General features: G+C 38.1%; 3 protein-coding genes and 1 long non-coding RNA gene across 8 annotated transcripts in view; 1 reads left to right on the plus strand and 3 right to left on the minus strand.

Annotated features, from left to right (window-relative positions):
- On the minus strand, positions 1-7940 carry LOC144050467 (high-affinity choline transporter 1-like). Its single transcript, XM_077563761.1, has 9 exons — positions 7811-7940; positions 7166-7396; positions 6840-6953; positions 5374-5529; positions 5143-5291; positions 3920-4063; positions 3662-3815; positions 2391-2608; positions 1-2299 (listed from the first exon to the last, which is right to left on the minus strand). Exons 2-9 carry the CDS (start codon positions 7347-7349, stop codon positions 1625-1627), a joined length of 1794 nt encoding a protein of 597 aa, XP_077419887.1. The 5' UTR covers positions 7350-7396; positions 7811-7940; the 3' UTR covers positions 1-1624.
- A 1910-nt stretch (positions 7941-9850) lies between these two features.
- arl6 (ARF like GTPase 6) lies at positions 9851-15625 on the minus strand. The gene is made up of 8 exons (XM_077562936.1): positions 15458-15625; positions 13843-13990; positions 13642-13703; positions 13510-13578; positions 13340-13434; positions 13102-13231; positions 11816-11871; positions 9851-11691 (listed from the first exon to the last, which is right to left on the minus strand). The coding sequence occupies exons 2-8, from the start codon at positions 13960-13962 to the stop codon at positions 11666-11668; spliced, it is 558 nt and encodes a 185-aa protein (XP_077419062.1). The 5' UTR covers positions 13963-13990; positions 15458-15625; the 3' UTR covers positions 9851-11665.
- LOC144050048 (uncharacterized) lies at positions 15381-27067 on the plus strand. 2 transcript variants are annotated; one of them, XR_013293772.1, is made up of 5 exons: positions 15381-15640; positions 15758-15813; positions 19310-20029; positions 20108-20194; positions 26233-27067. It is a non-coding gene; the product is annotated as an uncharacterized LOC144050048 (long non-coding RNA). The 2 variants fall into 2 exon arrangements; XR_013293773.1 differs by having other exon boundaries at positions 20108-20180.
- Positions 16386-27472, minus strand: part of LOC144050046 (ephrin type-A receptor 6-like) — a 69737-nt gene continuing 58650 nt past the window's right edge. For 3 of the 4 annotated variants that reach the window (XM_077562934.1, XM_077562935.1, XM_077562931.1), the window contains 13 exons: positions 26169-26293; positions 25786-25948; positions 24906-25011; positions 23576-23646; positions 22450-22575; positions 21267-21452; positions 20102-20163; positions 19791-20006; positions 19549-19716; positions 19290-19483; positions 18132-18236; positions 17841-17990; positions 16386-17114 (listed from right to left, as the gene is read on the minus strand). In XM_077562934.1, coding sequence (XP_077419060.1) covers positions 17000-17114; positions 17841-17990; positions 18132-18236; positions 19290-19483; positions 19549-19716; positions 19791-20006; positions 20102-20163; positions 21267-21452; positions 22450-22575; positions 23576-23646; positions 24906-25011; positions 25786-25948; positions 26169-26293 — 1787 coding nt within the window. In that variant the 3' untranslated portion in view covers positions 16386-16999. The remainder of the gene's footprint in view (positions 17115-17840; positions 17991-18131; positions 18237-19289; positions 19484-19548; positions 19717-19790; positions 20007-20101; positions 20164-21266; positions 21453-22449; positions 22576-23575; positions 23647-24905; positions 25012-25785; positions 25949-26168; positions 26294-27472) is intronic. The other variant, XM_077562933.1, reaches the window with a different exon arrangement.

Below are 27472 nucleotides of genomic sequence, written 5' to 3' on the forward strand. Positions count from 1 at the left end.
TTTACTATACCAAAGTAGATTTTATATATTTGTTTACATTATAATGTTACATTTTTTATTGTTACATTTGATATGACATATCAAACATATCAAATAAATAAACATTTAGATAACATCCTTCCTTCTTACATGATTAATGTTAAACAGCAATTTGTTATTTCTACGCCTTCCCTCCCATATATATATATACAAACATACACGTCACCGAGAAAATAATCCGTGAACACGCACATTACAGATCCATAATTCAAAAATGACTGACACACTCTACTGCGACAACTTGACTTGGAAAAAAAAAAAAAAAAAGCACAAACAGTAAATTACACGTTTGATATAACGAGATGATTTGAGATTACATTCATATTCAAGTGTTGTTTGTTTTTTTTCTTCACTGCGGTTTGACAGTCTGGTCTTGTGGAATTTTCCACACATCTGTTCACGTGATTTACATTAAGGCAGCAGAATAATAAAAGTGTCGTTTACATTGATGCGTCACGTGGAACCGGCTTCTCAAAGAGAACTACTGCAATGCTTGATTGAGGTCAACTAGTTTCACTATTGCTTGTATAAGTTCTATTGAGCTTTATGGATGAGTTGCCTGTTGATTCACAGTCATTATTATCTTTTAAATCAGTAGTCGGTAGCAAAATCAGTTTTGGGAGCTGGTTAATACTTTTAACCCTATAAAGCCAAACGTATCATATTAAATACAAGACATTTTGAGCCCTCTTTTTCATGAGTAGGCCTATAATATTTTTCCCCCCATTAAAACCCTGTCGTATATAATCTGACACATGCATTGCACTGATAATCCATTAGAGGGCAGTATCACCCAGTTGATGACTTTCAAGATCACCCCGATTGAGAAAGGAGAGACACCAATACTTATGAATAGTGGGAAATGTTCTTTCTGATTTTTGGAAATACTAGTATGTTTGATATGTGTGTTTATTATTATTATATTTTTGACGGTTATCAATCTACTAATTTAAAGCATTGTGACCGTATGTATCAAATGTGACACAAATCAAAATATGTGGAAGTTGATTTTCAAAAAAAAAAGAAGAAAAGTTTGTTCAAAAGGACCAATAAATACTCCATTTACAAAGAATTGGAATTTTTTCTAATAAATTTCATGATTCAGGCTTTGTAGGATTAATATTTTTTATTTGCGTAATCGCAATTTTTTAGTGTGATAATTTACGTTCTGTATCAATATAATCCCAATTTAATGGATGGCAGCCTGGTTGATGAGATACAATGTCAGAAGATGCTGAAAGTTGCTGCTTTTTGTATTGATTACAAATTTGATTTTGTATTACCGTATACACAACATCAGATAACTGATTAGGGATACGACATTGGAACCCCTAACGTCACATAATCCTAAATACGTTCGAATGTACTTGCCAGTCAAAAAAGCTTTAGCAGTTGCACGCTTGACTAAGTATTGATGCAGTGACTGTAAATAAAAAGTTAATTTTAAATTGTAGCTATATTTGTGAGAACATATTGCTCAGAAATGAACCCTACCACCAATCAGTGTTGTACCTCATCGTCTTCTTTTTGATTGACAGGCGTCCCCGTTGTTTCAGTCTCCCAAAAAAACGACATCTCGATCTTCTCATTCTTCATCGTGGTGGGAGGAGTCAGGGCTTGACTCCTCCTCCTCCTCCTCCACAGTGTCCGTAGGCAGTGTGTCGCGGCGCGTGAAGGCGGCCGCCAAGGTCACACTCAGCCGCGGTTTGACGGGCGCCATCTCAGACAGCCCGATGTTGTTGCCGCGGGTCACCAGCGTGGTCTTATCCATGATCTCGCCGCTGTGCTTGGACACGACGGCGTCGAGAAAGTCGTATTTATGAGACAGCTTGCCGCTCTCAAACAGGTACTTGGCCAGGTAGGAAAAGGCGACGTTGCCCAGAAAGGAAGCCAGCATTGACACGGTCTTGAAAGGAAACTTTTGAACGACTATATCCTCCATTTCTCCGGTGATGTGGTGCTTGCGCTGCTCGGTGGTCCAACCCGGGTAATAAATGAACGGGGGCAGTTGCAGGTAGGGCTCGCCCCCGCCGATACGCAGCAGCATGCCAAACAAGTACGCGGCCACCGAGCCGTACGTGTTGGTGCCTTTGATGAAGAGCACACTGAGGAGCTGCGGGAAGATGATGACATAAACCAAGTCTGAGCTGAGGTACCACAGCCCGTAAACGGTCCCCGTGACCAGCGCCATCAACGTGGCGAGACCGCCGAACACAAAGATGGTGATGCGCATGACCCACACAATCTCGCGATCCGATGCCTGCGGAGACAAAGAGGAGCGGACACACAATTCGAATCCAAAAAAATTCACGCAGGTTGATGATGGAGTGTAAAAACACGCACACACTGACCGACTGTCTGAAGGCCAGCTGGTAGATGTTCCTTGCAAACATGGAGCTCGCTGACAGGATGGACGAGTCGGCGGATGACATGACAGCAGCAGACACCGCACCCAGGCCAAAAAAAGACACAAACGGCGGGCAGAGGTGCTGGAGAACGATGGGGAGGATCATATCGGCCTCGTCCTTCTCTTTGGGAGAAATGGCACCGTACGTTGTTTGGTTCCAGTCTGAATGAGGGACATGCGTCACACTTATTCACAAGTATCATCATTTGCTTAAAATATACCGTATTTTCGGACCTATAACGCGCACCTAAAAGCGTTGAATTTTCTCAAAAACCAACAGTGCGCCTTATAATCCGATGCGCCTTATATGTGGATCAATATTGGTTAAGTAAGCTCCATCTAGTGGATGCTACCCCATCCGCCTTATATATGGAAAACGTTTTTAAATAGGCCATTCAATGAAGGTGCGGCTTGTAACCCAATGCGCCTTATAGTGTGAAAAATACTTCACACTCTAAAAACAGTTGGGTGAAAAATAACCCAACTATGGGTCAAACATTGACCAATCTTCTACTTGGGTCCATTTGACCCAACTTTAAGTCAAGAAGTTGGTCTTTTAGTGTAAAACAACTCATAAATATTGCTCAGATCCTTTATTTGGGTCCAAAAATTGGGTCATTTTGAATAAAACAAACCCAGAAAGTTGGGTCAAATTGACCCATAAAGTGGATCGGTTCATTTTTGATCCATAATTGGGTTGCTTTTGACGTAACTCTTTTTAGAGTGTAATATTAAGAAGCTACCTGAATTAAGCAACCTGAATATTTTTATTTATTATATATATATATTTTTTATATAAGTGTTTTTAAGAAAACAAAAACAAACAAACAAAAGTATTTTTTCCCCCGTGAATACTCACGTAATTATTTTGTTAACTACTTTTTATGTTTACTTTAGTCATATTCTAAAGTAACAGTGCTCTTAAGTAAAAACAAATATTACATTATATATATATATATATATATATATTCCTGTGTTGATGGATGAATCCAAAATCTGGAGAGCAATCCACTAATTTGCTCCCTTGCCTCCTTGTGAGGTAGCATTTAAAGCGGATGGCTGCTACATTATGAATGAGTGCAACCAGCTGCTATTTACCCAACTCTCTCAGATCTAAAGGCAACGTGGACCCCCCTGAATGGCACACACCAATCACGAACACAAACACACAAAATATTTACATACACATGCCTGCTTGTGTGTGAGCGGCCTCACCTGTGGAGGCCCCGATAGCTCCAATAAGAACGGAGGGAACGGCCATGACGAGGCATCCGAAAGCAGCGATAAAGGAGAGGACTTGCGCGTAGGTGGCAGAAGAAGCGGACAGGACTCGTTGGAAATACACCTGCCAAGGAATACCTCCAAGCATCTGGGGTTCAATTACACAGCAATAAAACACATCCCGAAATTCAAAGGTGACTCACTCCAGAAATAAACATCATTATCATTAAAACCAGGCACGGGCCACAGTACCAGGAGGCAAAAATTGTCGATCCAGACCCAGGTGTCGCTCTTGTTGACGCTGCCTCTCCATGGCGACTGGTACACGTGCTTCACCGCAGTCACCGTGATGTCGGACACGGCCACGTTGGTCAGAGCAAATGGGACGCTGATCCACTGAAGGTAGAAAAACATTGCGTGAAAAAACAGCCGGCGGAACATTACGTGTACGATCGTTTATATTAGGGGGGTCAAAATGAGTGAGTTAATTTTGAGTTAATTTAAAGTTAAATTTTTGGAACGCGCGATTAATGAACGCCCCTTACTTGGAAAGCCTGTACTGGATGAATTCCAGTCGCAACACAGCAGACACGCCCACGTCAAAATTTTGCAGTAATAAATTGAAAAATAATGCATATTTTGGTGGAGACTGGGATCAAGTTGTATTCCATCCACAATTTTAAAAATGTGCAGAAATTCTTCACGTTAAAGATGAGATAGCTCTTAACCCCTTTATGCTCTGAGCTGTCACCAACATCTTACAAATGCAATTATGCCATCTAGTGGCAGAAAAATGGACCTCAACAAAAATCAATATCATGCAATATTTCACAGTACAGGACATCTTTTTAATTTTAGCTAAACTTTATGAATTATGATGAAATTACTGTATTAATAACTAAAAGATGCAGCCATATTTCTGTTAGTTTAATTTTCCCCACTTTTATGTTAAGAAGAGAATGAAAAATTAGGGGGAAAACATTTTTGCACATCCTTTGTACATTTAGAACAGATATAAAATGGGCGATTAATCGTGAGTTAACTATTGAAGCCATGTGATTAATCACGATTAAAAAATTGAATCGCCTGACACCCCTAGTTTATATATTTTGAGGGCTCTAAATTCTGATGGTGAAGAAGGGCCTTAAACTGACAGGTGTTTCTAGTATATGGCCTAATATGGTAAGAAGCGACATGGCGAGAATCTTATTACAATGAAGTGTCCAATAAGCGAGGTTTGACTTTAACAAAATTTCTAAGACACACATGCTGAAAATAGCCCAAAAGTGAAATACTTTTTATCAACAAAACAACACAGCAGAAACAGGTGTGATGACGCAATAATTTAAAAAAAAATTGGCATGGGGCATGAATCAGTGTTAGCATAACGTTGCTAGCTTCTATGCTAGTCAGTACTTTAAAATTCTTATTAAATCAATTCATATTCAAATTATTTACTCTCAAAAAGTACCTACCAGGCCAACAAAGATGCAAAAGAGCTGCACAACGTCAGTGTAGGCCACCGAGTAAAGTCCTCCCACCAGCGTGTAAAAGATGGCAATGAGGGCGGAGATAACCACCGACATTTTGATGTTGATGTCCACGATGACGCTTAGCGTGGCGCCTAAGGTCACAGACGCAGGCGGGAGGATAACGAGACACAGATGATGTCACGCAGACACAAACCGTGGATTTGATGAATTTACCAAGAGCCGACAATATGGCGGCGGACCAGAAGATCTCCCCCATTAATGCGGGTATGAAGAGAAGGCCGCCCATGCGTTTTCCGTATAGCTGCTGGAACGGGTCCAACATGGTTACGTAACCTCTTGAGCGCATGGGCTTGGCGAAAAAAAGTCCTCCTGTTGGACAAAAATTGCACAGAGATGCTACAGGATGTAATCTAACATGTCAAAATTTTGATGGAACAGCTACCATAAATAAACAAATGGTTAAAAATATATATTTTACACAGGTCCAAAAATCTGTATACAGTGGTTCAACTAAATAAAATGGTGTCATAGTTGGAAAAAAAGAGAGAAGGAAAACGTATATACCACACAATGCTAACATGTTACTAAACTCATTTATTCCCGGGTACATATTTTTATGTCTTTAAAGAAGCCAAACATTCGACAGCGTATTAGGAACACACACACACACACACATATATATATATATATATATATATATATATATATATATATATATATATATATTTTTTTTTAAAGGGCAAGAGCAATGTTCCAAGAAAAAAACTTGCTTTATAAAGTGGCAAATTTGCGAGAAAAAAATCGTAAATTTGCGACTTTATAAAGTGGCAGATTTACCAAAACAAAAATCAGAAACTTACGAGAAATACACGTAGCATACTACCCGGATGTTTGTGCCAATACTTTACGGCCATGTTTTCTAATAAGGAGATAGTAATGGCTTTAACCATATCATGTTAAGCATTCGCACTTTGAAGCGTTGGGTACTGCCAGCGCCAGAGACGCCTCGCTTTGGAACAAGGAACCCTAAGGAACAAGCATTTGAGTTAATTTGTTAAAATAAATATTTATTTGTACATTTATGTTTCTAGAATTATTATCTACACATTTATACATTTTGGTATATTTTGTACAAGTAGCTAAGTTGATGTGTCAAATCTGCTGCTCTTCGTCATTCACTTGCATTTACCTAAAGTATGCTAGCTTCTGATTGGTTAGTGTTTAGTCAGCTGATCAGGAAGTGTCGTCGCTGCCGTGTATGACGAGTAAATTTTAAACAGTAAATAACCAAGGGTAGAATCCTATTGACTCCCATAAAAAAAACAAAAAAAACAATGAATAGGTGAATTCACGAATGCTGAATTTCAAATATGGGGATCAGTGCGCGGTGTTTTGTTATATTCAATATAAACTGATACTACCAGACAAATATGATGTACCCAATACAGAAACGTAAATGCAAGGGCAGGCACACACCATTTTAACGGCACCTTAGCGGGACTAAGACAAAATTGAACACATTCCCGTCATACACAGACGAAGAATTTCAATATCATGTAAAATCAACGAAAAGCTGGATCACATTTGGTTGGCAAAAAAAAAAAAAAACGCACACAACGTACAAATGGCCTGGTTCAAATATAGCAGATAACATGAACAAAAATGCAAGGCTCACTCACCGACCACAAGACTGAGGGCATATCCGAAGGGGGCTTGTGCCCAAGCCAAACCATAATCGGGCAGATAAACATACTCAGCTGTGCCATTTATGTATCCTCCTCCAACCCAAGTTGCTGAAATGACCAGGGACAAAATAAACAAATAAATACTATTGTACAGAAACAAATAATAAGCATGTTTTTAATTATTTATATTTTTCAAAAAGCGGATTTGATCTTAATTACATGTCCAGAACAATTAAGAGATGTTCAACAAGAATGTCAGCAACTTTTCAAGTATTGCGACCACTCATTTCAGATTCTGGGGACTTCAAAAGGCGATTTACCTGTCATGGTGAACCCTCCGACGAATAATCCAATATCTCTGCCTCCGACCATGATGGTTTCGCTGCGGTCAGTCCCCTCGGCCTCCCCGGAGTGTTTGTTCTTCCATGCCGCCCAGATGCCCACGAAGAGGATGAGGAGGTAGAAGAACGCGATGGCCACAAGCCCCTCGACATGGATGGTCATGGTCGCGCCGGTCTTGCATGCGCTAAGAACGAGGACGCATTGGAGACCTGCATGCGGGCGCGCGCGTGGGGGGAAAAAAAAAGAAGAAAAAAAGTGAGGATCTTCTTTTGCAAAGTAAAACGCACAGTACTGATTTTAAAGTACTTTGCGACATGAAGCGAACGCGACTGCAATGGATAACTTAAAAATATATAAAAAAAAATACGTCTCGAGCGTATGAATAAAAGTCCAAAAGGACTTGGCGCCGGGCGAGCTACAAAAAAATCCATTAAAGATAAGATTTATCAAATAACGCTATAATTAATAACAACTACATATGCAAGGACGGTTTATTGTAGGGTATACACGCACCTACTTGATTTGTTTAAATACGCACGACAAATCACTTGAAAATACAAATAAAGTGAAACTTAAAAAAAAAAAAAAGTTGACGAGATATTAAACTATTCTTCCAAACGTACCTGAAAAGTTTCCAGAGGCATGTGCGGGCTGCTGGGACGAGTCGGTCCAAAGTCTGCGAGGAGCGCTCCAATGAGACAATGGCGGAGGTCTCTTGGGTGACTTGGTGGGCTTTTAAGGGGCGTGGGGGGGGGGGGGGTGGGATGGGGGGTGCAGGTGCCGTCAGAGGACTGGTAACACACGTCAGAGGAACCGAATGGCTCCCACCTCGCTCAATGAGCAACTCGCGCATGCAAGGGGGGGGGGGGGGGGGGGGACACACGTCATGCGTGCTTGGATTCAAGTACGTCTGCAATCTTGAATTCTGGGCTGCTGTCAACATGTCAATAGGACTGAAACCATGACAGTAAGCCTTATTATTGCATTATTGGTTATGAACGTCTCCATTGTGGGGCAGCTCGGCCTACGGGGTGGTTAAATTTTTTTTGGTCACATTTTTGCTCACAAGCCCAATTAGCTGACTCACTGCAACCGTTTTGTAGTGTGAGTGGGGAAAAAAAGTGTTGACGCATCCACACTGCGAAATATGCTAGGCTATCAAATGCAGCAATTTTTATACTTCATTTAAATATATATTTTATTAACAAGAAGCAATAATTTCACTATTTCACGAGGTACCCCTGCGACCTGCACAATCTAATGACATTAAAGGTCAATGTACTTCTAATGTGGTCCAACACAATAATCCTTAAAAAACGAAAGAAAACGAACTGCATGTTACCCTCAATATTTTACTGCACAGCCTTTTGATGAAAATTCAGTAGTCCAACGATTTGTGTGACTCTCAAAGAGACTTTCAGCATGACTCGCCAGGCAATTTGGCATTGGACAGATATTTTGGCAAACTACTCATGAGCAAAGTGTTCCAACCTTGCCAAGCATTAAGAACACAGAGTCCCTTGCACAGCCATTACGACTCGTCAATATGCATTTCAGAATTTTTTTTAGTCTCATCAGATGTTTTTCATAATTTGATAAGAGGACACTAAACAGTGGCAAGATGAGCAATCTAAAAACTATCAAAATATTCTGAAAACAAGATTACTTTTTTTTTTTACTGATTACTTTATTTTATTTTCAATTACTGGTATTATAATAAATATTGTTCAACTATCTATAAGCCAGTAATTAAATATCTTCTAATTGTGCCATTAAATCATTGTGTAATGTAAAATATGTGCCTTGATTTGTATAAAGTTTGTGGAAAAACTGCTCTGGATTGTGCACATATACCTAAAAGTGGTTGCTAAATTGAACCTAATCTTTGCATACTTGATCAAACGAAAAATAAACCATTCCTTTTCATGGAGTGGAAATTGAAGATTAACGCCTACGCAATTCTAGATTGTATAAAAGCACCACATGTGCCTCTTAAATTCAGGATGCAGTGTTCGAAAGTCCATCAATTAGGTGGACCTGCTAATGGCGTCCTGCGTGTAATGTACGATAGTCGTGTCAAAGCTGACAGGCTCCCAATTAGGTGGACTCCTGGCGAGCAGCGGGGAGAGATATCTCATGACACATCTGACTTTCTTCCTGGCACACACACGCGCACACATACATACACACACACACACACACACACCGACGGGTGCCCGCTCAGCAGACGCATGCAAACAGGAGCCATATTGCTGCTCAGAAGCCTAATTGAAAGATAGGACGCGACACTTGAGCACACGCAGTGCCCCCTGCTGGCAAAGTACGGGAACGGTTTCAGTACCTGGGACAGAGGCACACGTTATCGCGACAAAACTCTACGCAGCTGTAGTTGTCTACCAATATAGGCAAACAGAAAAAAAAACTGGCTACTTGTATACTGTATAAAAATTCCAACAACATATCCGCACAGACATAATTTAGAATTAGAATGATAGAGCTGTTGGAACTATTTTTGGAGAGGGAGCCCGCTGGCTGGACCTTTAATGAGCAGCTGTTGCTGGCAGGGCTGTCGGATGGACGAGCGAGCAAGAGCTCGGAGACAAGACATGCACACACACATTACCTATTTAATGAGACATGGGAGGAGACCACCGTGCAAAATCTTCCAAAACAAGCAAAAAAATGTTTTATTATTGTTTGAAAACATTTGCACTGAAATAAAATACATACAGCTTCTTAAGATGATACAGTACATACTTAAGATCATTAAGAGATGATCTTATATTATCCTAACATTGTACTTAGATGCTTATTTACATATAAAATCTATTTTACAAACAATTTGCTGTCTATGAATCCTCTAAGTGTTGGACAGAACTTCACATTGCACTCAGTCATATAAAGATGACATCTGAGGACATTTGAGAATTCAGCTGAAATCTACACAAAACGCACCATCAACCAGATTTGTTTACTCTGAAGTGCAATGATTCAACGATTGATGTGAAGTATTTCACCCTTAACACAGCAACTCTGCATGCCGTCTTGTGTTCAATAACAAACCAAAGTGGATAATCAAGCTTGGATAATTGATGACAACATTCAGGAGTCAAACAACCCTCAGTTTAAAACACATTTTAAAAACCGGACTTGACCTGTTTTCACCACACGTGAAGGTTAACTTGGACTGTGCCATTGAAATAAGGCAAAAATTAAAAACGGATAAAGCCTACTTGTGAACAACATAACTAGTGGACTTTGAAATTAGTGACAGCTTCTAAAAGCAGAACATAAAAAGGAAACATAAGAAATCTGAGAAGAAAGCTGCACAAGAATTAGCTGCAATGAATGATGGATTTACCACATGCATGATGGATCCCTGTCCGGCCCGCTAACTAAAACTGATATCACTTTTATCAGTGAATCAAATCTACATTGTCAGAAAAACCTTCTCTTTCCTTTCTCTGCAGCACTTTTTTTTACCTGCTCATCGTCCACTACTTACTGTTAAAAAAAAGACATTCATAATTGAATGATGGCAAGTGTACATCTCTTAAATAACCATCAAGTGTATAGAAAACATATGAAAATAGACGCACACTGTAAAAGATTTGGTAAACGAGTAGATGACAATGCTTTTGGAAGTTTCAGTGACCGCCAGGCTGGTATCATTACACAATCCAGAAGATAACAAAAAAATAAATAAAATAAAAGGAAGGAGAGAAATAAATCAAACCTTGATAGTACAAATGATGGATTTCTTTCATATATAAATAATTATGATATATGTAAGACTAGTGTACGAATAAATTGGCACAATTTGTTACATTGCTGGTTCATTCTTGTTAGAATTTCGTGTCTCTGAATAAGTGAAATATTTGGCTATTCCATAATAAGATTCTGTATTGTCGAAGTATTAAATTCTTGTGTAAATTTAATTTTTCTCATTGTGATATTCATTCAGTCTAAGATTATAGTACATCTATTTTAAAGTTTTATTGTGCATTGTTTACATATTTGTTTAAAAGTAGCACAATTATTCTTTTTTTCTAACATGATGAATAATTGTGATGACAATATTGATAAAAAAATAATCATGATTTTATATATATATATATATATATATATATATATATATATATATATAATATATATATATATATATATATATATATAACAACACATATACCAAAAATAAAATAATATAATAAACTTCAATACAGGTGTGCGTAAATGATAACTTACACACACTTACCATCTACAGAAGTCGAGTGGAATTTAAAGAAAAAAGAAAAACAAATCCAAAAGAGCAACATTACATTTGTAAAAGAATATTTTTTCCCTAAATGATAACGTCTTATCATTCTTGGACTTTGTCATCTCTGGAATTGGAGAATGAAAATATGCGCTCAGAAGTAAACGACAGATGTCGACAAAATGTTTTTGGTACCTCCGCCTGCGAAAGATGCTTCACACCCTCATGTTCTCATCGATTTGATTTGATCTGAAAACAGCATTCAAAATGTAAAACCAATCAGATAAATTAAAATTTTGATTTAGAGAAAATACATCATCTTTATTTTAAAATACTATGTACTAATTTTGGACACATACAACAACTCATTTACCTTGTAACCATTCCACACCCTCCTGTAAACCATCCCCTTTCAGCGCATCAGTAGCACTGAAAACAAACACAAATATTCATGTTATAGCTGATGTTAACATATTTCATGTCCACTATTGAATAAACAAGTTACAAGAAGTAGTAGCTCAATGTTAAGACCACAGATGTCAGTTCCAAACACGGAAAGGCTTATTCATGCTCTTTAAAATAATTAAAATAAAAGGTCTTGACTCCACATGTGTAAACATAACATTTACGTTTAGTTATCAAGAAGTAATGCTGAGAAATTAAGTTCACTTATTTTTTATTATTGAAGCATAGCCCGGAATGCTACAAAATTGTGGCAAAATACAGTTTGTGACAGTGTCGCCTTTAGTGCTGTCACTAATGAATATTTTTAAAACATATTATCCTATTAATTATTCCATCAAATAATTGAGTAATTGCCCCCAATACCCCTCCCTCTCTATTATTTTTTTTTTGTAATCCATGAAGGTTGGATGTAAACTGAATTGATAATTTACTATCTTCTATACACATGCATTATTATACACTAACAGAATTAGCCAATGCTAAACGGTTAGCAATCGCGATTAGCATTAGCCCGCTAGCACCTCAAACGTACTACTATTAAGTTCACATTCTCACGTTCATTATTATTTATATTACACATGTAACAGGGTCTTACTTACAGACGTTGCTTCAGCATTATTCCATGAGTAAACAAGCCTACGCTAAACGGTTAACAATTGCGATTAGCATTAGCGCGCTAGCGATTACCACTTGTGCTAAACAATTACTGAGAACTATTTAGTTCACACATACATCATCATTATCTACATTAAACATGACATAATGTCGCTTCAGTCCCTTACAGAAGATGCGTCTACATTATTCTATGAGTAAACACGGTTACAGCTAGCTGTTAGCTACATGAGGTCAATTACTTCCTGGTCATGTCTTCTTCTGGGCATGTCTAGTACACGACTGCCCTCTACTGGTTAAATGATGAACATCTAAAACCGAGCGGTAGGTTACATTTTGGAATAATTATAGCCCAAGTGCTTTTCAGGACGTTCAGAACGTCCTTTTCCTGTGTTTTGGGGAAGCTCAATGTGCTGTATTGCCTTTAATAAAACCCCACCAAGTCTATGTCAGTGAGCGTAGTAGTGTATTTTGGCATCTTTCTACAATTTCCAACTCGATCAAGAGAATCGATGCATGTCCACAAACACCGCCAACAAGATTTTACAGCAGATTGCAGTGCAACCGCAACTGTAGTCCTACCAGATGTGCCAAGGTTTGTCCTTGATATTGTCCAAGCACAGCAGCTGTGAGACTTTCACTGAAGACAGGGCATCTCGCACGTCCATCTTGTTAGCCAAGAAGAGGATGGGAATTCGCTTGTGTTTAATGTCTATTGCGAGACAGGCAGGGAGGTTGTGAGATGGAGGGAAGCAACAAATATAATCTAACAGTACCACACACACACTATGGAAAACATTAAACACACATAAACACTTACCAGGATGATTTAATAACGTGTCCAATTCTTCTTTGGCCACAACCATCCTGAGCTTATCCGCACTATCAATGACAAATATGACAGCCTGGCCCTCCCTGTATGACACATTTGGAGCCATATTAATAAACATCAAAAGGATAACAGCCATGTTTACAATGTGACCGACTGACTTGTAGTAGTGCTCCCACAGATTCCTGTATCTGCCTTGGCCTGACATGTCAAACACTGTGAAGGAAAGACTACACAAAGACAGGCATTTAATAATGAATACGCAACATCAAGCTACTTTGTTATGACGCTACCTGGATGTCTTGAACTTCTCTATGCTGAAACCGATGGTTGGGACGATGTCTTGTGCCTGAGCCTGCGAGTTAAATATGTCAAATGTTATCGAACCTGGACATTGACGTTGGAATGTGTACGTCCGGCTGAGCTATATTCTTCAAATCTTCCCAAAGTTAGTGCGTCAACCCCCCCCCCACCCCCCCAACAGGTGGACTTACATTGGACGGCTTGAGTTTGTTGATGATGGTGGTTTTGCCGCTGTTGTCGAGGCCGAGGCAGAGCACGTTCACCTCTTTCTTGAAGCCCAGCCATCCTGCCAACTTGTCAAACAGCCCCATTGGCAGCAACCATCCACTGTTGCCCCCTCTACAACAAAGGACCAATGACGTGTGAATGCTGAGAAATAAAATTAAAATAAATAAATCATTTTGTCCTACATTTAATCATAGCGGCTAGATTATTTCATTAGCCAGGAGAGTTAGGATTTTGTGCAGAACCAATTTATTTATTTCGCCAGCTTGCTCTGTGATCGTGACTTTTGCTTTCTATTTGCTAGTGGGGAAGTTGTGCCACAACGCGATAATAAAAAGTGCGAATTGATGAAAATCTAGGGGGGGGGGGGGTTATTGTACATTTAGAACAGATACAAAATTTGTGATTAATTGCGAGTTAACTATTGAAGTCATGTGATTAATTACAATTAAATTTTTTAATCACCTGATGACCTAATCTTTTATATTTTCTTTTTTTAAATAATCTTTTTTTAATTTTTTTTTTTTCAAAAAATAAAAAAATGATTAAAAATTAGGTCATCAGGCGATTACATTTTTTAATTGACTATGACTTAATAGTAAACTCACGATTAATCACAAATTTTATATCTATTTTAAATGTACAATAAAAACTTGTTTCTAGGTTTACATACTCTTGTTAACAAAAGTGGAAAAAAAAGTTAAACTAATTGAAATAGTTCAAATGAATTGTTGACGTCTAAAGCCGTCAATGGCAGTGAATGAGTTAAGGGAGAAAAAAATATTCCCACTGCACCTAATAATTTGCTACTTATTACAATGAGTCTTTCACATTCACTCAAATTTTATTTTGGCCAAGTGAATTAAGTGGACGATGCCCAAGATAGTCCAATTCTGCTATGATGTATCAACAATTAACAAAGAAAGTTCATGGCACTTCTTAAATAATTTAATCCGATTTATTTGATGTGTTAAGAACAACGTGGCAATGACGTGATGGTTGGTCTCAGTCCTCAATGACAGCATTTCGACCGTGACTATTTTTAAATACGTCAAAAGATCGCAACTTAAGTTGCATGCTGGTCATAACTGCTCAACGTCGTCCCAGTTTAAGATGATAAACTACAAGCAAACCTGCCTTCTTAATGCTCATTTATGCAACTGGCGTGTTACATAACGCGCGCAGATACCGTCGGCTGCAGCGTCATCGGCAACATGTAATGTTTTATTAGCTCGTTAGCCGTTAACTCCGACTAAAGAGATTGTAGCGTAATTAACAGTCACGGTCCTATTTAGTTAATCTTCTCCGCTCTGTCACCATACAGGTTAGCCCAAGCTAACCCCTTCATATTAACGCCAATTTTAAGCTTCGGATCAGATGATTTATATGAGCACGAGATCTATATAAAACAACGTCTAAATGTGCACTCCATGAGCTCCAACATTTTCAAAAATCCTACTCTGAAATATGCAAACGATGCCACATAAACAACTAACGTCAGAGCTAGCTGCGCTAACGTTAGTTAGCATGCAACTTGTAACTCTCACACAGGCGCTTTTGTTTATACGTGCTGGATATTACCTTTGATTCAACTTGGTGTTCTTGACGCCAATGTGAACAGAACCGCAGTCTGGGCTAATCTATTCCATCACCAGCGTGTCTTGTCCATTGTTTTCATTCATTTCTCGTGCGCATTTCCATGGTGCCCAGGATACGTTCTTTACTTGTGCAACATTCAGGCGAATCGGGATTTTACAGTTCCAGGTCAGTAAACAGCAAGCAGAACGCCCATACGTGACAAAATCGTTTTGTGCTTTGTCTTTAAAAATACATGTCTATAAGCCTCTCATGATTTTTGATGTACGTGTGTGTTTTATTCAGTGCTGTAGTTTCTAATCTACACCGTGTTGCTGGTGACAACTGAGCTCGACTCAAAGGTACTGTAAGCCTGAAGCCCAAAGTTACTACAACCTTTTAAGGTTGCTGTCAGTAAACCCTCAACGTCATACTCATCGATAAAATCGATACGATCACGTTGTCAGTAAAACCAAGATACGATAAGAAAAACACATTTTAGGAATGCAAATTATCTTCAATGCTTTGTATTATAGCACGTGATTCACGACTCACAAAAGGTTTGGCACAGTATTTTCAGGATGAACCTAAAATACACTTAAGGTGACCCCCCCACACACACACTTATAAAGGTTATAGCGAATTTTTAGGTTTGTCAAAAGCCAAATATGACATGTTAACTTTTTGTGATTAAGTGGTAGTACATTGCAACCAAAACATAATTTAAATGCTCACACCGAAAGTGTCGTTGATGCCCCACATAAGCACCTCATTGACAAACTCACCTGACAATTCTTCATGTCCAGAAAACGTGTCAAGTCTCTTGGGAGACAGTTAAGAGGAAACAATTGTGCTTGCGCTTGTGTGTGCATCCATGGATACCTTTGTCACCGTGTGTGTGTGTGTGTTTGAAGTCGCACAGATAAGAACAGCATTAAAATAGAGTTGTTTATTAAGGAAGAAAAACATACACCTTTCACGTGACTTTCATTACAAGACACACCGCAATACTGTGAGGATAGAACATATTTCTATAAAATCTTTTGACATTCAGTCGTCTTCAGTTCAAAAAGAGGATTGTGGTAACCATGTTGACAATTCGTATTTCTGGTGAAATATTTCATAAACTTGTTATTAAAACATCCTAGTGTGGCATACATTACCTAATGTTCTCTCCACATTATCTCTGGTCTTGAGGTATCCAATTAGAGACCATTCAAAGTCATTGAAAACCATTGGATTGTCACTTGGAAAGAGCGGAGGCATTGACTGGCACTTGAATCAACACTGGAGGAAAATACTGTTAAGTCTTCAATTCAAATGAATTCTAATATTAATGAGATCACATTTAGCCAGAACTGACTGAGGTTCGTTGTTGTTGAGTGGCCGCGTTGACAATGGTCCGTGACTCCATGACCGCGTGACGTTGTGTCATTGTCAAGCTCCGGATTGCTCTCATCAGCAGTGTGTGACACGTACTAAAAACCCAGCAGTCTGGTGTGCAATTCCTCAAATGTTATGCACACAGTCTGGCTTTGTGTGATGGCCTCACACTTGAAAGCCACTATGTTGGATGTGGTGAAATTGCAGGCGCAGAGACTGTATGCTGCTTAGGATTCTCCTCTGGTGGCCGATCAAACAGATCCCGATTCGCCGGATGTCACTGAGGAGAAAAGCACAAAAAGAATCATTAGAAGACAGTACAACTCATAGAAAGGGAAAGTTAACTAAAAATATACTTTATGTATTGATTTTTTTTTTTTGTGCCCCCCACTAGTCTGAACACGGCATTCTGATTAAAATTGTGTTTGTGGAATACAAATTAAGCAGCAAAATCCATCGACCTGAGGGGGCGGACATTTTACCACTTAGCCTCCTGTCAACTGAAAATGACATTAGAGTTGCTCAGGGCTCAGAAAATGACCAATCACGGCTTACCTGTTTTCTGATTTTGGTCATGTGACATTCGCAAGATGAGTCGTGATTGGTCAATACCTGAGCCTTGAGCAACGGTGATGTAATTTTCAGTCGACAGGAAGTGGCAAAATAGACAGAAACGGGTGATTTTGCTGCTTTAATCAAAGATAATGTTTGGGTTAGCTTCCCTTTGAGCAAAGGTGACAAGTAAAAACCCTGCCACAGTTTGCTTTTAGCCCCTGGTGCTAGCTAGCGAGCTCCCTGGGTGCTTGTTTACCTGCTAGGGAGCTAGCTAGCTAGCTAGCTATCACAAGGTGCTAAAGCCAAACTGCCTTTGAGAGACATGATTTTGTCAGCTCAGCATACAGCATAAACATTGGAAGAAAAAAAACGGAGTAAATAGCACTCCTATAGTAATATAATTAAAAAAAAGTAAATTCAGAGAGTGAAGAAAATCCTACGATTCACTCACTCTGCGCTCATTGTTGAAATGGAATCCAGCGTTGTATATCCTGCTGCGATGAAGTTGTTCTTGTATTGGCTCATTTTGATAGAATCAAGCCAGTCTCCGATAGAGATGAAGAGAGGGTAGTTGGGCATGCCATCAGGTGAATCAGGGAAACTGACAGAACATAATAGAAAATGTTCACAAGCACATCCTTTTGGTAGAGTAATTCCCCCACTTTTTTCCCCAACTTAAATATCACCTTATTTTGTATTAAAAAAAAAAGCCAGGTAGAAATGTTGGCTATACTGTACTTACCCTGATAATAATGCCTTTCTCTTTTCACCATTACATTCCACTTGCATTGGAGCCATGTGGTGCAGTGACCAAGCAGATCCAGCAGATGGCGCTGCACCTACAGGGCTGGAGTGGAACAGTATGGCCTGCATGTCATCCTCGTTCACTCAAACAAGTCACATGATCATGTTTTTATGTTTTTATGGCCTCTCATCGGAATAGTTTTTGATTTTATCCGCCATTTTTAAATTTAGTCTCAGTTTTAGTCCAATTTCAATCACGCTTGTTAGTTTTTATCATAGTTGGTCAACATCGTAAATTTTTAGTCTACTATAAATCTAGCATTTTAGTCTGTATTTTAGTCCAAGAAAACATAATTTTATTCATCTAGTTTTAGTCAACAAACACTCAACGTTTTAGTCAGGACGATCATTTTACCCATGTATATTTTTTCTGTCAGCAGATTATGTTAAACATTTCGGATATAAAACTATTTCACATAAAATTTTCTATCATCGTTTTGATGAAAAACAACTTGACACACAAATACAGTATATCAATAAGTGGCTATTATGGCTTCATGCTTAGAGCTAGTAAATTAGCTAACATTAGTAAGCGGTCGGATTAACATTGTTATTGGAACGTCATAGCTGTTGGATTAATGTAACGTTATTAACTAGAATGTACTTTTTTTCTTACCTTTCATGTGTTTTTGCATGTTGTACTTGACACTCGCTAGCTGCAGATTTGAAAGGGTGTGTGTCATTGTGTGTCACATGACAGTGTCAGAGTGACAGATTAGCAGAGACAACATTTTACAAAATCATATAATTTGAATCTCGTTTTTGTTCATGAACTAAAATGTCCATAGATTTTAGTCCAGTTTTTATGATTTTTTTTATTTTTGTGTCATCTTCACTAGTCGACGAAAATTCATACTGATTTAGTCCCCGTTATTGTTTATTTATGAGGGTTTTAGTCTAGTTTTAGTCCGGTGAAAAATGTGCGTTGACAAAATTATTTTTGTTTATTTTTCGCTAACGAAATGAACACTAAATCGGAATGCTATTATCTACGTTAGCTACCTTCATGAAAGCACATGTTGGATCTCACGATATTGCGAGTGTACGTGATTGTATGTTGATGTTCAACCACTGATTTTCTCCAGCTGATACGTACTTATGTGACCCGTTCACCAGCGTGAGGAGCCCGCTGGGGTTGATGATGAGTTTATCCAGGAAACAAAGCACATTGTTGAATCGCGGACGCTGACTCGGCTCCTTTTGCCAGCAGTGCAACATCAGCTGGTGCAGCGTGACGGGGCAGTCCATTGGAGCAGGTAATCGATATCCCTCCTCCATTGATAAAATGACCTGAGAACATTGGAAAGAGAATGATTCTCTGCCTAAGGTGTGCTGTGTTAATCTGATGTTCTTACATCTTGATTGGACATCTCCCAATAAGGCCTCTCGCCATATGACATCACCTCCCACATGACAATGCCAAAACTCCAAACGTCACTGACGGAGGAGAACTTTCCATAAGCGATTGCCTCTGGCGCTGTCCAGCGTATTGGTATCTTTCCTCCCTGATGATAAAAGTAAGACTGAATAATCGTTTGAGGATGCAGAACTTAAGCAGAGTTCGATAACCCGCAGGTAACCTTAACCAAACACTCACGTTGACTGTGGCAGTGTATGTTGCCTCTGTGTCTTCTTCCATGACTCTGGACATGCCAAAGTCGGACACCTTGCACACCAAGTTCTCGTCGACCAGAATGTTGCGAGCCGCTAGGTCTCTGTGAACGTAACCCATGTCGGAGAGGTAGGCCATGCCCACTGCCACGCCACGCATCATTCCGACCAGCTGGAGCACCGTGAATTGACCATCACGTGCCTGGAGAGGAATATAGGTTCAAGGTTCGTTGGTATTGTAAATAAGTAAGTAGGAAGAATGTGTCAAAGATTTAATAGCTGATTATATATTCAAACCCGAAGGAAAGAGTCAAGCGCTCCATTTGCCATGTACTCCACCACTATCATCACAGGCCTGCCTGAGGAAACACGTAAGGTATGAAAGTCAAGGTAAGTTTGAATTAAAAAAAATATCTATGCAGACATTTAATAGTGCTTCTTAACCTTGTTGGTGGTACTGAACCCCACCAGTTTCCTATGCGTATTTACCAAAAATTTAAATTAATTAAAATGTTTTTTGGGGGCCATATGTGGCCCTTTAGTCTCCTCCTGTGGCACCCAGTGGATCTAAAAAAAGTTAGTAGAAATTCTTTTTTTCTTTTTTTTTTAACATATTTATTTTTATACATGAAACATGAATAATTAAATATTTAAAGAATGCCAGTTCAAATGTTTAAGCTGTCAGGAAAAAGAGAGACAAATGGTAGGTGAAAAAGTCTTAAAAAATTAAAAGTGACCTAAAAATGCAAAAAAAAAAAAAGACTATTAAGTGTCCAAAAAGGAAGATGAAAAACAGAAAATTACCATAAAATGTCCATGAAATTGCCCAAAATGTTAGAAAATTTAATTTAAAAAAAGACCGAAAGAAAACATTCTAAAAATAACCATAAAATGTCCAAAAACAAGAGAGGGCAGAAAATTACCACAAAATGTAGTGAAATTATATTTGAAAAAAGGCATGGAAGATTATTATTATTTTTTTTTAAATAACTATAAAATATCCAGAAACAAAAGAAGAAATCCCCAAAATTACCATAAAATGACCACAAAATTGCCCCAAAAATCAGTCCGAAAATTGATAGATAAAAAGATAAGACATACAATTTTATAATATTTTTATAAAATTGTGAAATATGATAGAAATTTGAAAGAAACGCAAAACAGAAAAACAAAGTCTTACCAAATAAATAAATAAATACATACATACATTTTTTTTAATCCAAAAACTGGAAGATGAAAGGTATTATATATATATATATATTATATATATATATAGGACCGTATTGGATGCTGCATATTTCTCTGTTATGGTGCAGCTGTAATTAGCTTGTTGGTCCTCAGTACATTAGACTAACACTAACGCCGTTTCCTTCATCACAATGTTCAAACGTTTTGCGGCTCCAGACAGATTTGTTTTGGTTATTTATTTGGCCCGAAATGGCTCTTTTGACAGCGGGCTTACTTTTGGTGACCACCCCCTCCAGTCTGATGATGTTGGGGCTGTCAAACTGTCCCATGATTGACGCTTCACGTAAAAAGTCTCGCCTCTGATGCTCCATGTAGCCGCCTTTCAGGGTTTTTATTGCCACAGCGATGTCCAGCCTTCCAGGTATGCGCAAACGACCGCTGCAGACCTCGCCAAATTCCCCTGGCGGAGAAGTTCATGTATATGAATACCGATGCATGCGGTCATGCATTGTATACCTGATGGTTAAACCCAAGAGTGTGAGGCAGACAGAAAGTTGATTTGTTTAAAACCCTGGAGAACCCACGGAGTCAAATTTGGCCCCTATAAATTCTGCTACTCAAATAACAAAGCCCTTCTTTTTTTTTTTACAAATTTTACTTCAAAAGTCCAGAGTGCCACTTCTGACCCCTGCATGGGGCCATCTAGTGGATGAATATTGCACTTACATGGGCCAGAGTGGTGGTGACAAGATGGCTGGCAACGTGCTGTTTTGTTGAGCTGGAAATCAATCCAAACAAAACCATCTTCTCAGCAAACCATCAGATGGTAAAAATTTTATTTTTTTGTTAATCTATTTCATATCATGTTGCAGAATGCCTAGGAGTATGTTTTATATATATATTTTGATAAATTAGCAACTCTGAGCTAGTTCAAAAAAAGGGTTAAAATTGAAAAAACATATATTTTGGTGTTCAGTGAACTTATAGCAGTCATTTAATGTATAATTCAGAATTTTCCAAAGAAGAAAAGGGTTCTTGGGTTCTCCAGGGTTAAAGTGTGTTAATGGTGGTATATTCACAAATGTGGATCCTACAATGTTACTTACTGTCGGTTGATTTATTCCTTCCAATTTGTTAGAAAAAAAAACAAGCTGTAGTTGGCAAACTCTTCACAGCAGACGGTGCTATGTTCACCCAAAAAAAATGAATCAAAATCCTCTGCTCTGATATTGACCCGAATTAGTATATTTTCTCTTTTAAATATATCTTATAACGTAGGTGGTGAAAAGAAAAATGTCTTCCATCTTTGCAGGATTTTGTGTGCAAAATACTTCAGGTCGACAAGGGTCATTTTATATGCAGTACTATACAGCATATGATTATACAGAACTATACAGAATTATTTAGTAAACCTCAGTCTGGGCGGACATCTTTCTGTCTACAATATTGACATTCACCTGTGCCAATCACCCTGTCGATGCATATAGACGAGGGGTCTATCTCTTTAGCAAATTCCTCCACAGCCTGAGTGGGGTCTTCATACGTGTCAGGATCCACGTACGTCTTGATCCCGGAGAATGGAACTGGTAGGAGAAGAAATGCGACACATCAAAATCGACACTACATGCAATTTAACATGAACAAAAAAAAACATGATACATTACTTTAAATTGAAAACGTCAAACTGTGTCAGTGCTTAAAATACTTATTTTTTTAGGAAAAACAAAACATAACATACAACGGTATGGGATTTTTTTTAATAGGTTTTAGGTGAACTAATGAATACACACACACTCGCACGCACATACACGTACTCACCCACATACAAAAAAAAGGGGAAAAAAAGAGAGAGCAATGATGACATGTCAAATCGGTAAAATTACCGAATGAAAAATACTGAGCTCTGCAAGGAAAAAAAAATTAAAAAAGGAAAAACAAAACACGTTTTACAATACTGCATTTGATCTCACCCATCTGAGTTATCTATTGTGTAGCCAGACAAGTTCCTGTTCTACTTTAATTTAAGGCTCTGCCAAGAAACGTTGTTCATCTAAGCGAACCTTTGTGATTTATTTGTCTTGTTGATATTGAGAAGTGTTTCTGTTATCGTCAAGAAGTTCCGAGAATAACGTTCTGAAAAACGCTTCTGAGGAATGCAGACGATAACAATAGAGCCGCCGAGCTTAAGCAACAGCAGAGAACGAAATCCCTGCAGCAGGCGAACAGTGCACATGCTGCCCTGTATCGAAACTTTTTCTGTTGACTTCAGATATTTTACAGCGGCAGTGTCCGTTCAAACTCAAAAGGATTTGAGGGCTCCTAACCTAGATTCCGGTTTAGAATGGGTTCTGTGTCTCCAGGGTGACTACACTATAACAGAAGCTTTTTATTTTTTATTTGGGTTGAATCCCCTCCAGTACACAGCTGAATAATAACATTTTTAAACCTCCACTGGAACAAACTTACAAAATTACTGAAGCCAAGGGAAAATCAAGTGCATCAAAAAAAAAAAGGAACGAAAAGCGAAGCTAGCAAAACAAAATACATAAATAAAAACTTCAAATAAAACAGATCATTAATTACCATGTCCACTACGGAATCGCGTCCTCCTCTTTTCCTGTGACTTCATCCTGGCTTTGATATACCCCTGACACCTGTGACAGTCAACACATTCATTACAAAATAGAACAATAAATCAGCCCTTCTCAAATAAGGGGGCGTGCTAGAAGAAAGTGTAATTGAACATCCACTACAGCAGGTGGCAGTGGCGCTCTCGTTGCCAGGTACTGCGCTAGGAGTATTACCTCTCTGCGGAGGTGTACTTACAACAATTTTACAGACAAATTAATCTATTAATAATCTTGGGGGGCGCTAAATATTTTCAAAAATAATTGAGAAGTACTGCAATGAATGAATAGTGAGTCATTTCTACCTTACAAAATAATTACAATGTTATGTAGGCTATAACCAAATCAAGTCATGTTTGTTCAATATAAAAAAAAATCCCCCAAATAATGCATTTCTTTTAGGTGTTTGTTATTATTATTATTATTATTATTTAGCGAAGGTGTCAGAGTCATGTCCTGACCCAAAGTGTGACTACTGGCTCCAGAACGTGATGCCTCCTCTCACATTTTCCATCGAGTCATCAAGATTCTACTTGCTTGCATCTCTTCGGCACTTTTGTGTATACGTGTACATGCGCTACGTGTATTTCTGACCTTCTGTTGAATTTGCATGTTCGCCCAACTCAAATAGTAATATTATGCCTCAAGAAAACTGCTTGCCAAATCCTACTACCAAAGAAAAATGGCAGTAAACGTCAAAATCATCCTTATCTATCACTTGGAGGGCATGAAAATGTTAATGTAAGCTTTTCTTAACTTTCAAAAAGATCTGAGGTATGAATTACTTAAAATGATCCTGACATAGTTATTAAATAAAAAACATAAATGAGACGGATTCTTCACAAGCCATTTTGATTCAGTTAATATTGATTCTATCTAAAAAGTGAAACACGTAGTAAATTCCTACATTTGCAGAGAGTTACGTTCAAGAAAACCGTCAACTCAGATTACACCTCAAACAGCTAAAGTTTATCGACTGTTTCTTGGTCATTTTTCATTGTTTACTATGAACTGCTTGCTAATGACAAAACTCTGCGAACCACAGGCTCACTAATAACACGAATCTGAGCTAACCAGAGAGAGCTAATGGAACGGATCAAATGGCTGGTTGGTGCATTACATGCTGAGTAATTAAGCAGAAAATTTGTTCAGTCATTTGGAAAATAAGAGTGCCTGCTTGGTGGTAAAAGAGAGTCCATTAGGAGACTTCTGGTTGGAATGCAACACAGCGTGTGCATGTGTGTCACGTGTGCCTACGTGCGGGTAAGATGCACAAAGTGCCTCACCGGCCAGTTATGAGGAGGAACAGTGTGAGGATGACCAAAAGTGAGAAGCCGCCAACCGATGCAGTGACAACAACCAAAACTTGACCCTGATCAGCGACATCGGGATCTGAACGAGAGGAAGGAAAAAGTTGTTATGAACGACGAGCTAGCGATTGAACCGCATTGTTGTTTTTATGTATGTGTTCACGTTATGATTCCATAACATTTCAGTTACCTTAGTTAGTCACATGACTGGGACAAGTATTAGGAATTTATACGGTACAGTTGTAAATCACAAATGCCCAAAATAAATAAATAAATAAGCAATAAAATAAAAAATAAGCAATCAAAAAAAAATAAATAAAATAAAACTATATAAATAAACAATAAAATCAAAAATAACAAAACAAAAAATAATAATAAGCGATCAAATAAATAAATAAAGAAAAATTATAAAATAAAATAAAATATATAAATAAGCAATTAAATACATAAATAAACAAACAAACAAACAAATAAATTAATGAATACATAAATAAATAAATGTGTCAATTAAAAGTGTCCGAACTATTTTGGTGCAGCTCTTGTTTTGGATCTCACGTTGCAGGTTTACATAATTGTGTCGAGCGTGGGAGTGTTTCAATGTGTGGAAATGTTCAGAAAATATCCTGAAGGAAGATTTGCACCACTGGACAGTTTTGCTTTAGAATCAGGAGGGCATTATACAGGCATGAAAACAATTTTTAAGTATAGCTGCCCAGCTTGAATTGAGCTTCTAGTTTATAATAATTCTAAAGCAATGGATCATGCATGAAGAAGCACTGATGAGTTTCACTGATCCATATACAAAGAGAATGGCCGTAAATTGTCATTAGTGACTTAAAATGGTTGTTGATCGCACCTTCGGCTGCAGTCGAGAACTCAAAGTTGGAGCTGTACGCGGTGTAGCCGGCGGTTGTTCGAGCGCGCACATGGAAGACGTAGACAGTGGAGGGTCTCAGCCCTGTTACCACCACACTCGGATTCTTTGTCCGTGTTGACGAGTAGCTCAACTGCTCTTGTTCCTAAAAAAGGGGGGGGGGGGAGAAGAGGAAACATATGGATGTACATACATCACATATCAAGGTTTCGATGTACGGTATCCATTGCAAATGCAAAATAAACCATCCAGCAACTGGCCAACACTTATTTATACATGTTATATTGTTTCACTTGAGGCCAACTTATTGAATTGACTTAACGAATTTACAGAGTTTTAGAGGGTAAAACAGAATATTGACTCACCTTCTCGTAGTATTTGACTTCATAGTCTATAATGTCTAAGGGTGGATGTTCCTCTTCTGTCCAGGAGAGGGCGATGCTGTTATCAGAGGACCAGTCCTTCTTGATGACGCCCACCAGAGCTGGACCTGAGGACACGTGACCACGGAGATGACATGAGATGATGTGTACCCATCTCTACATGGACGATGTAGCATGATGTGGAATTATTTGGAATTGCTGAATGATATCGAATGACATAGAATGATACAATCGTCTGCAATTGAGCTGAATATGTTGACATTTGGTCGATATACATGGAGACTGGAGATGAATATTTAAATGTTTAGATGGTGAATGTGATTTTTTTTGAATGGGAATAATAAATAAGACGGCTTGAATGATCTGAACACGCTGAAGTTGCAATAGTTTGAATCAGTTGAGTAATGTTGAGGGAGGAGGGAATAATGGTAAATATGTCTTTTTTTGTGGTGAAAAATGTGGAATTTTTCATATGTGCAAAATTAGAGCGCGTTAAAAACCGATCCAAAGGTGAATTGAACGAGCTGAATAATTTAAATTTCAAATGGCCACAATGTTAATCTGTTTTATTGAATGTCTTACTGAGAGTAAATAAGGAATTCATTATGGGTATTTTAAAAGTGAAAATGGTGAATTTTTGGTCAATGGAAATTTTGTTGAAAATTGTTTCCAATGTGAATTGAAGATGTAAGCAAGTCATGTTAAATGTACCATTGGTAATTAAAGGTGAACAACCTTTGGGGAAAATTGGGCATAATTGGGAGTAAATTATGAAGTTTTGGATGAAAAATGTTGAATTTTGGAAAATTGTGAATATTTGGGATGACACAAATAATAGCCACCATGGTGTGAATTTTTCGAATATATTGACATTGTAATGATGTAAATCAGTTGAATTCTGTGGAAGGAGATGCATGTCAAAATAGTGGGAGGAATAAAAAAAAAAATAGGAATAATATACTGTATGTTCCTTCAGCCTTCACATAATTAAAAATCATTGCTTTGAGTGAAAATATATGTGAATATTAACTCATTCACTGCCATTGACGGCTATAGACGTCAAAAATTCATTTGAACTATTTCTATTAGTTTAACTTTTTTTTTTATACTTTTGTTAACAAGAGTATGAAAACCTAGAATTTGTTTGTTGCACATTTAGAACAGATATAACGTTTGTGATTAATTAACTGGTGAAGTCATGTGATTAATTATGATTTTATTCGTCTGACGCCCCAAATTTTTAATAATGTTTTCTTTTTTCTTTTTTATTCATTCACTGCCATTGA

Source organism: Vanacampus margaritifer, chromosome 4 (assembly GCF_051991255.1).
Source record: "Vanacampus margaritifer isolate UIUO_Vmar chromosome 4, RoL_Vmar_1.0, whole genome shotgun sequence".
Taxonomy (NCBI): Eukaryota; Metazoa; Chordata; class Actinopteri; order Syngnathiformes; family Syngnathidae; genus Vanacampus; species Vanacampus margaritifer.

Excerpts from the sequence above, each read along its gene's own strand:
- arl6 (XM_077562936.1), bottom strand. The coding sequence starts at position 13,962 with ATGGGGCTGTTTGACAAGTTGGCAGGATGGCTGGGCTTCAAGAAAGAG. Across the intron at positions 13,704-13,842 it reads ACAAACTCAAGCCGTCCAAT|GCTCAGGCACAAGACATCGT; the intron begins GTAAGTCCACCT and ends TTTAACTCGCAG. Across the intron at positions 11,872-13,101 it reads GACAAACCTTGGCACATCTG|TGCTACTGATGCGCTGAAAG; the intron begins GTAGGACTACAG and ends GTTTGTTTTCAG.
- LOC144050467 (XM_077563761.1), bottom strand. The coding sequence starts at position 7,349 with ATGACCATCCATGTCGAGGGGCTTGTGGCCATCGCGTTCTTCTACCTC. Across the intron at positions 5,292-5,373 it reads CGCCATATTGTCGGCTCTTG|GCGCCACGCTAAGCGTCATC; the intron begins GTAAATTCATCA and ends CTGTGACCTTAG. Across the intron at positions 2,300-2,390 it reads AGCTGGCCTTCAGACAGTCG|GCATCGGATCGCGAGATTGT; the intron begins GTCAGTGTGTGC and ends TTGTCTCCGCAG.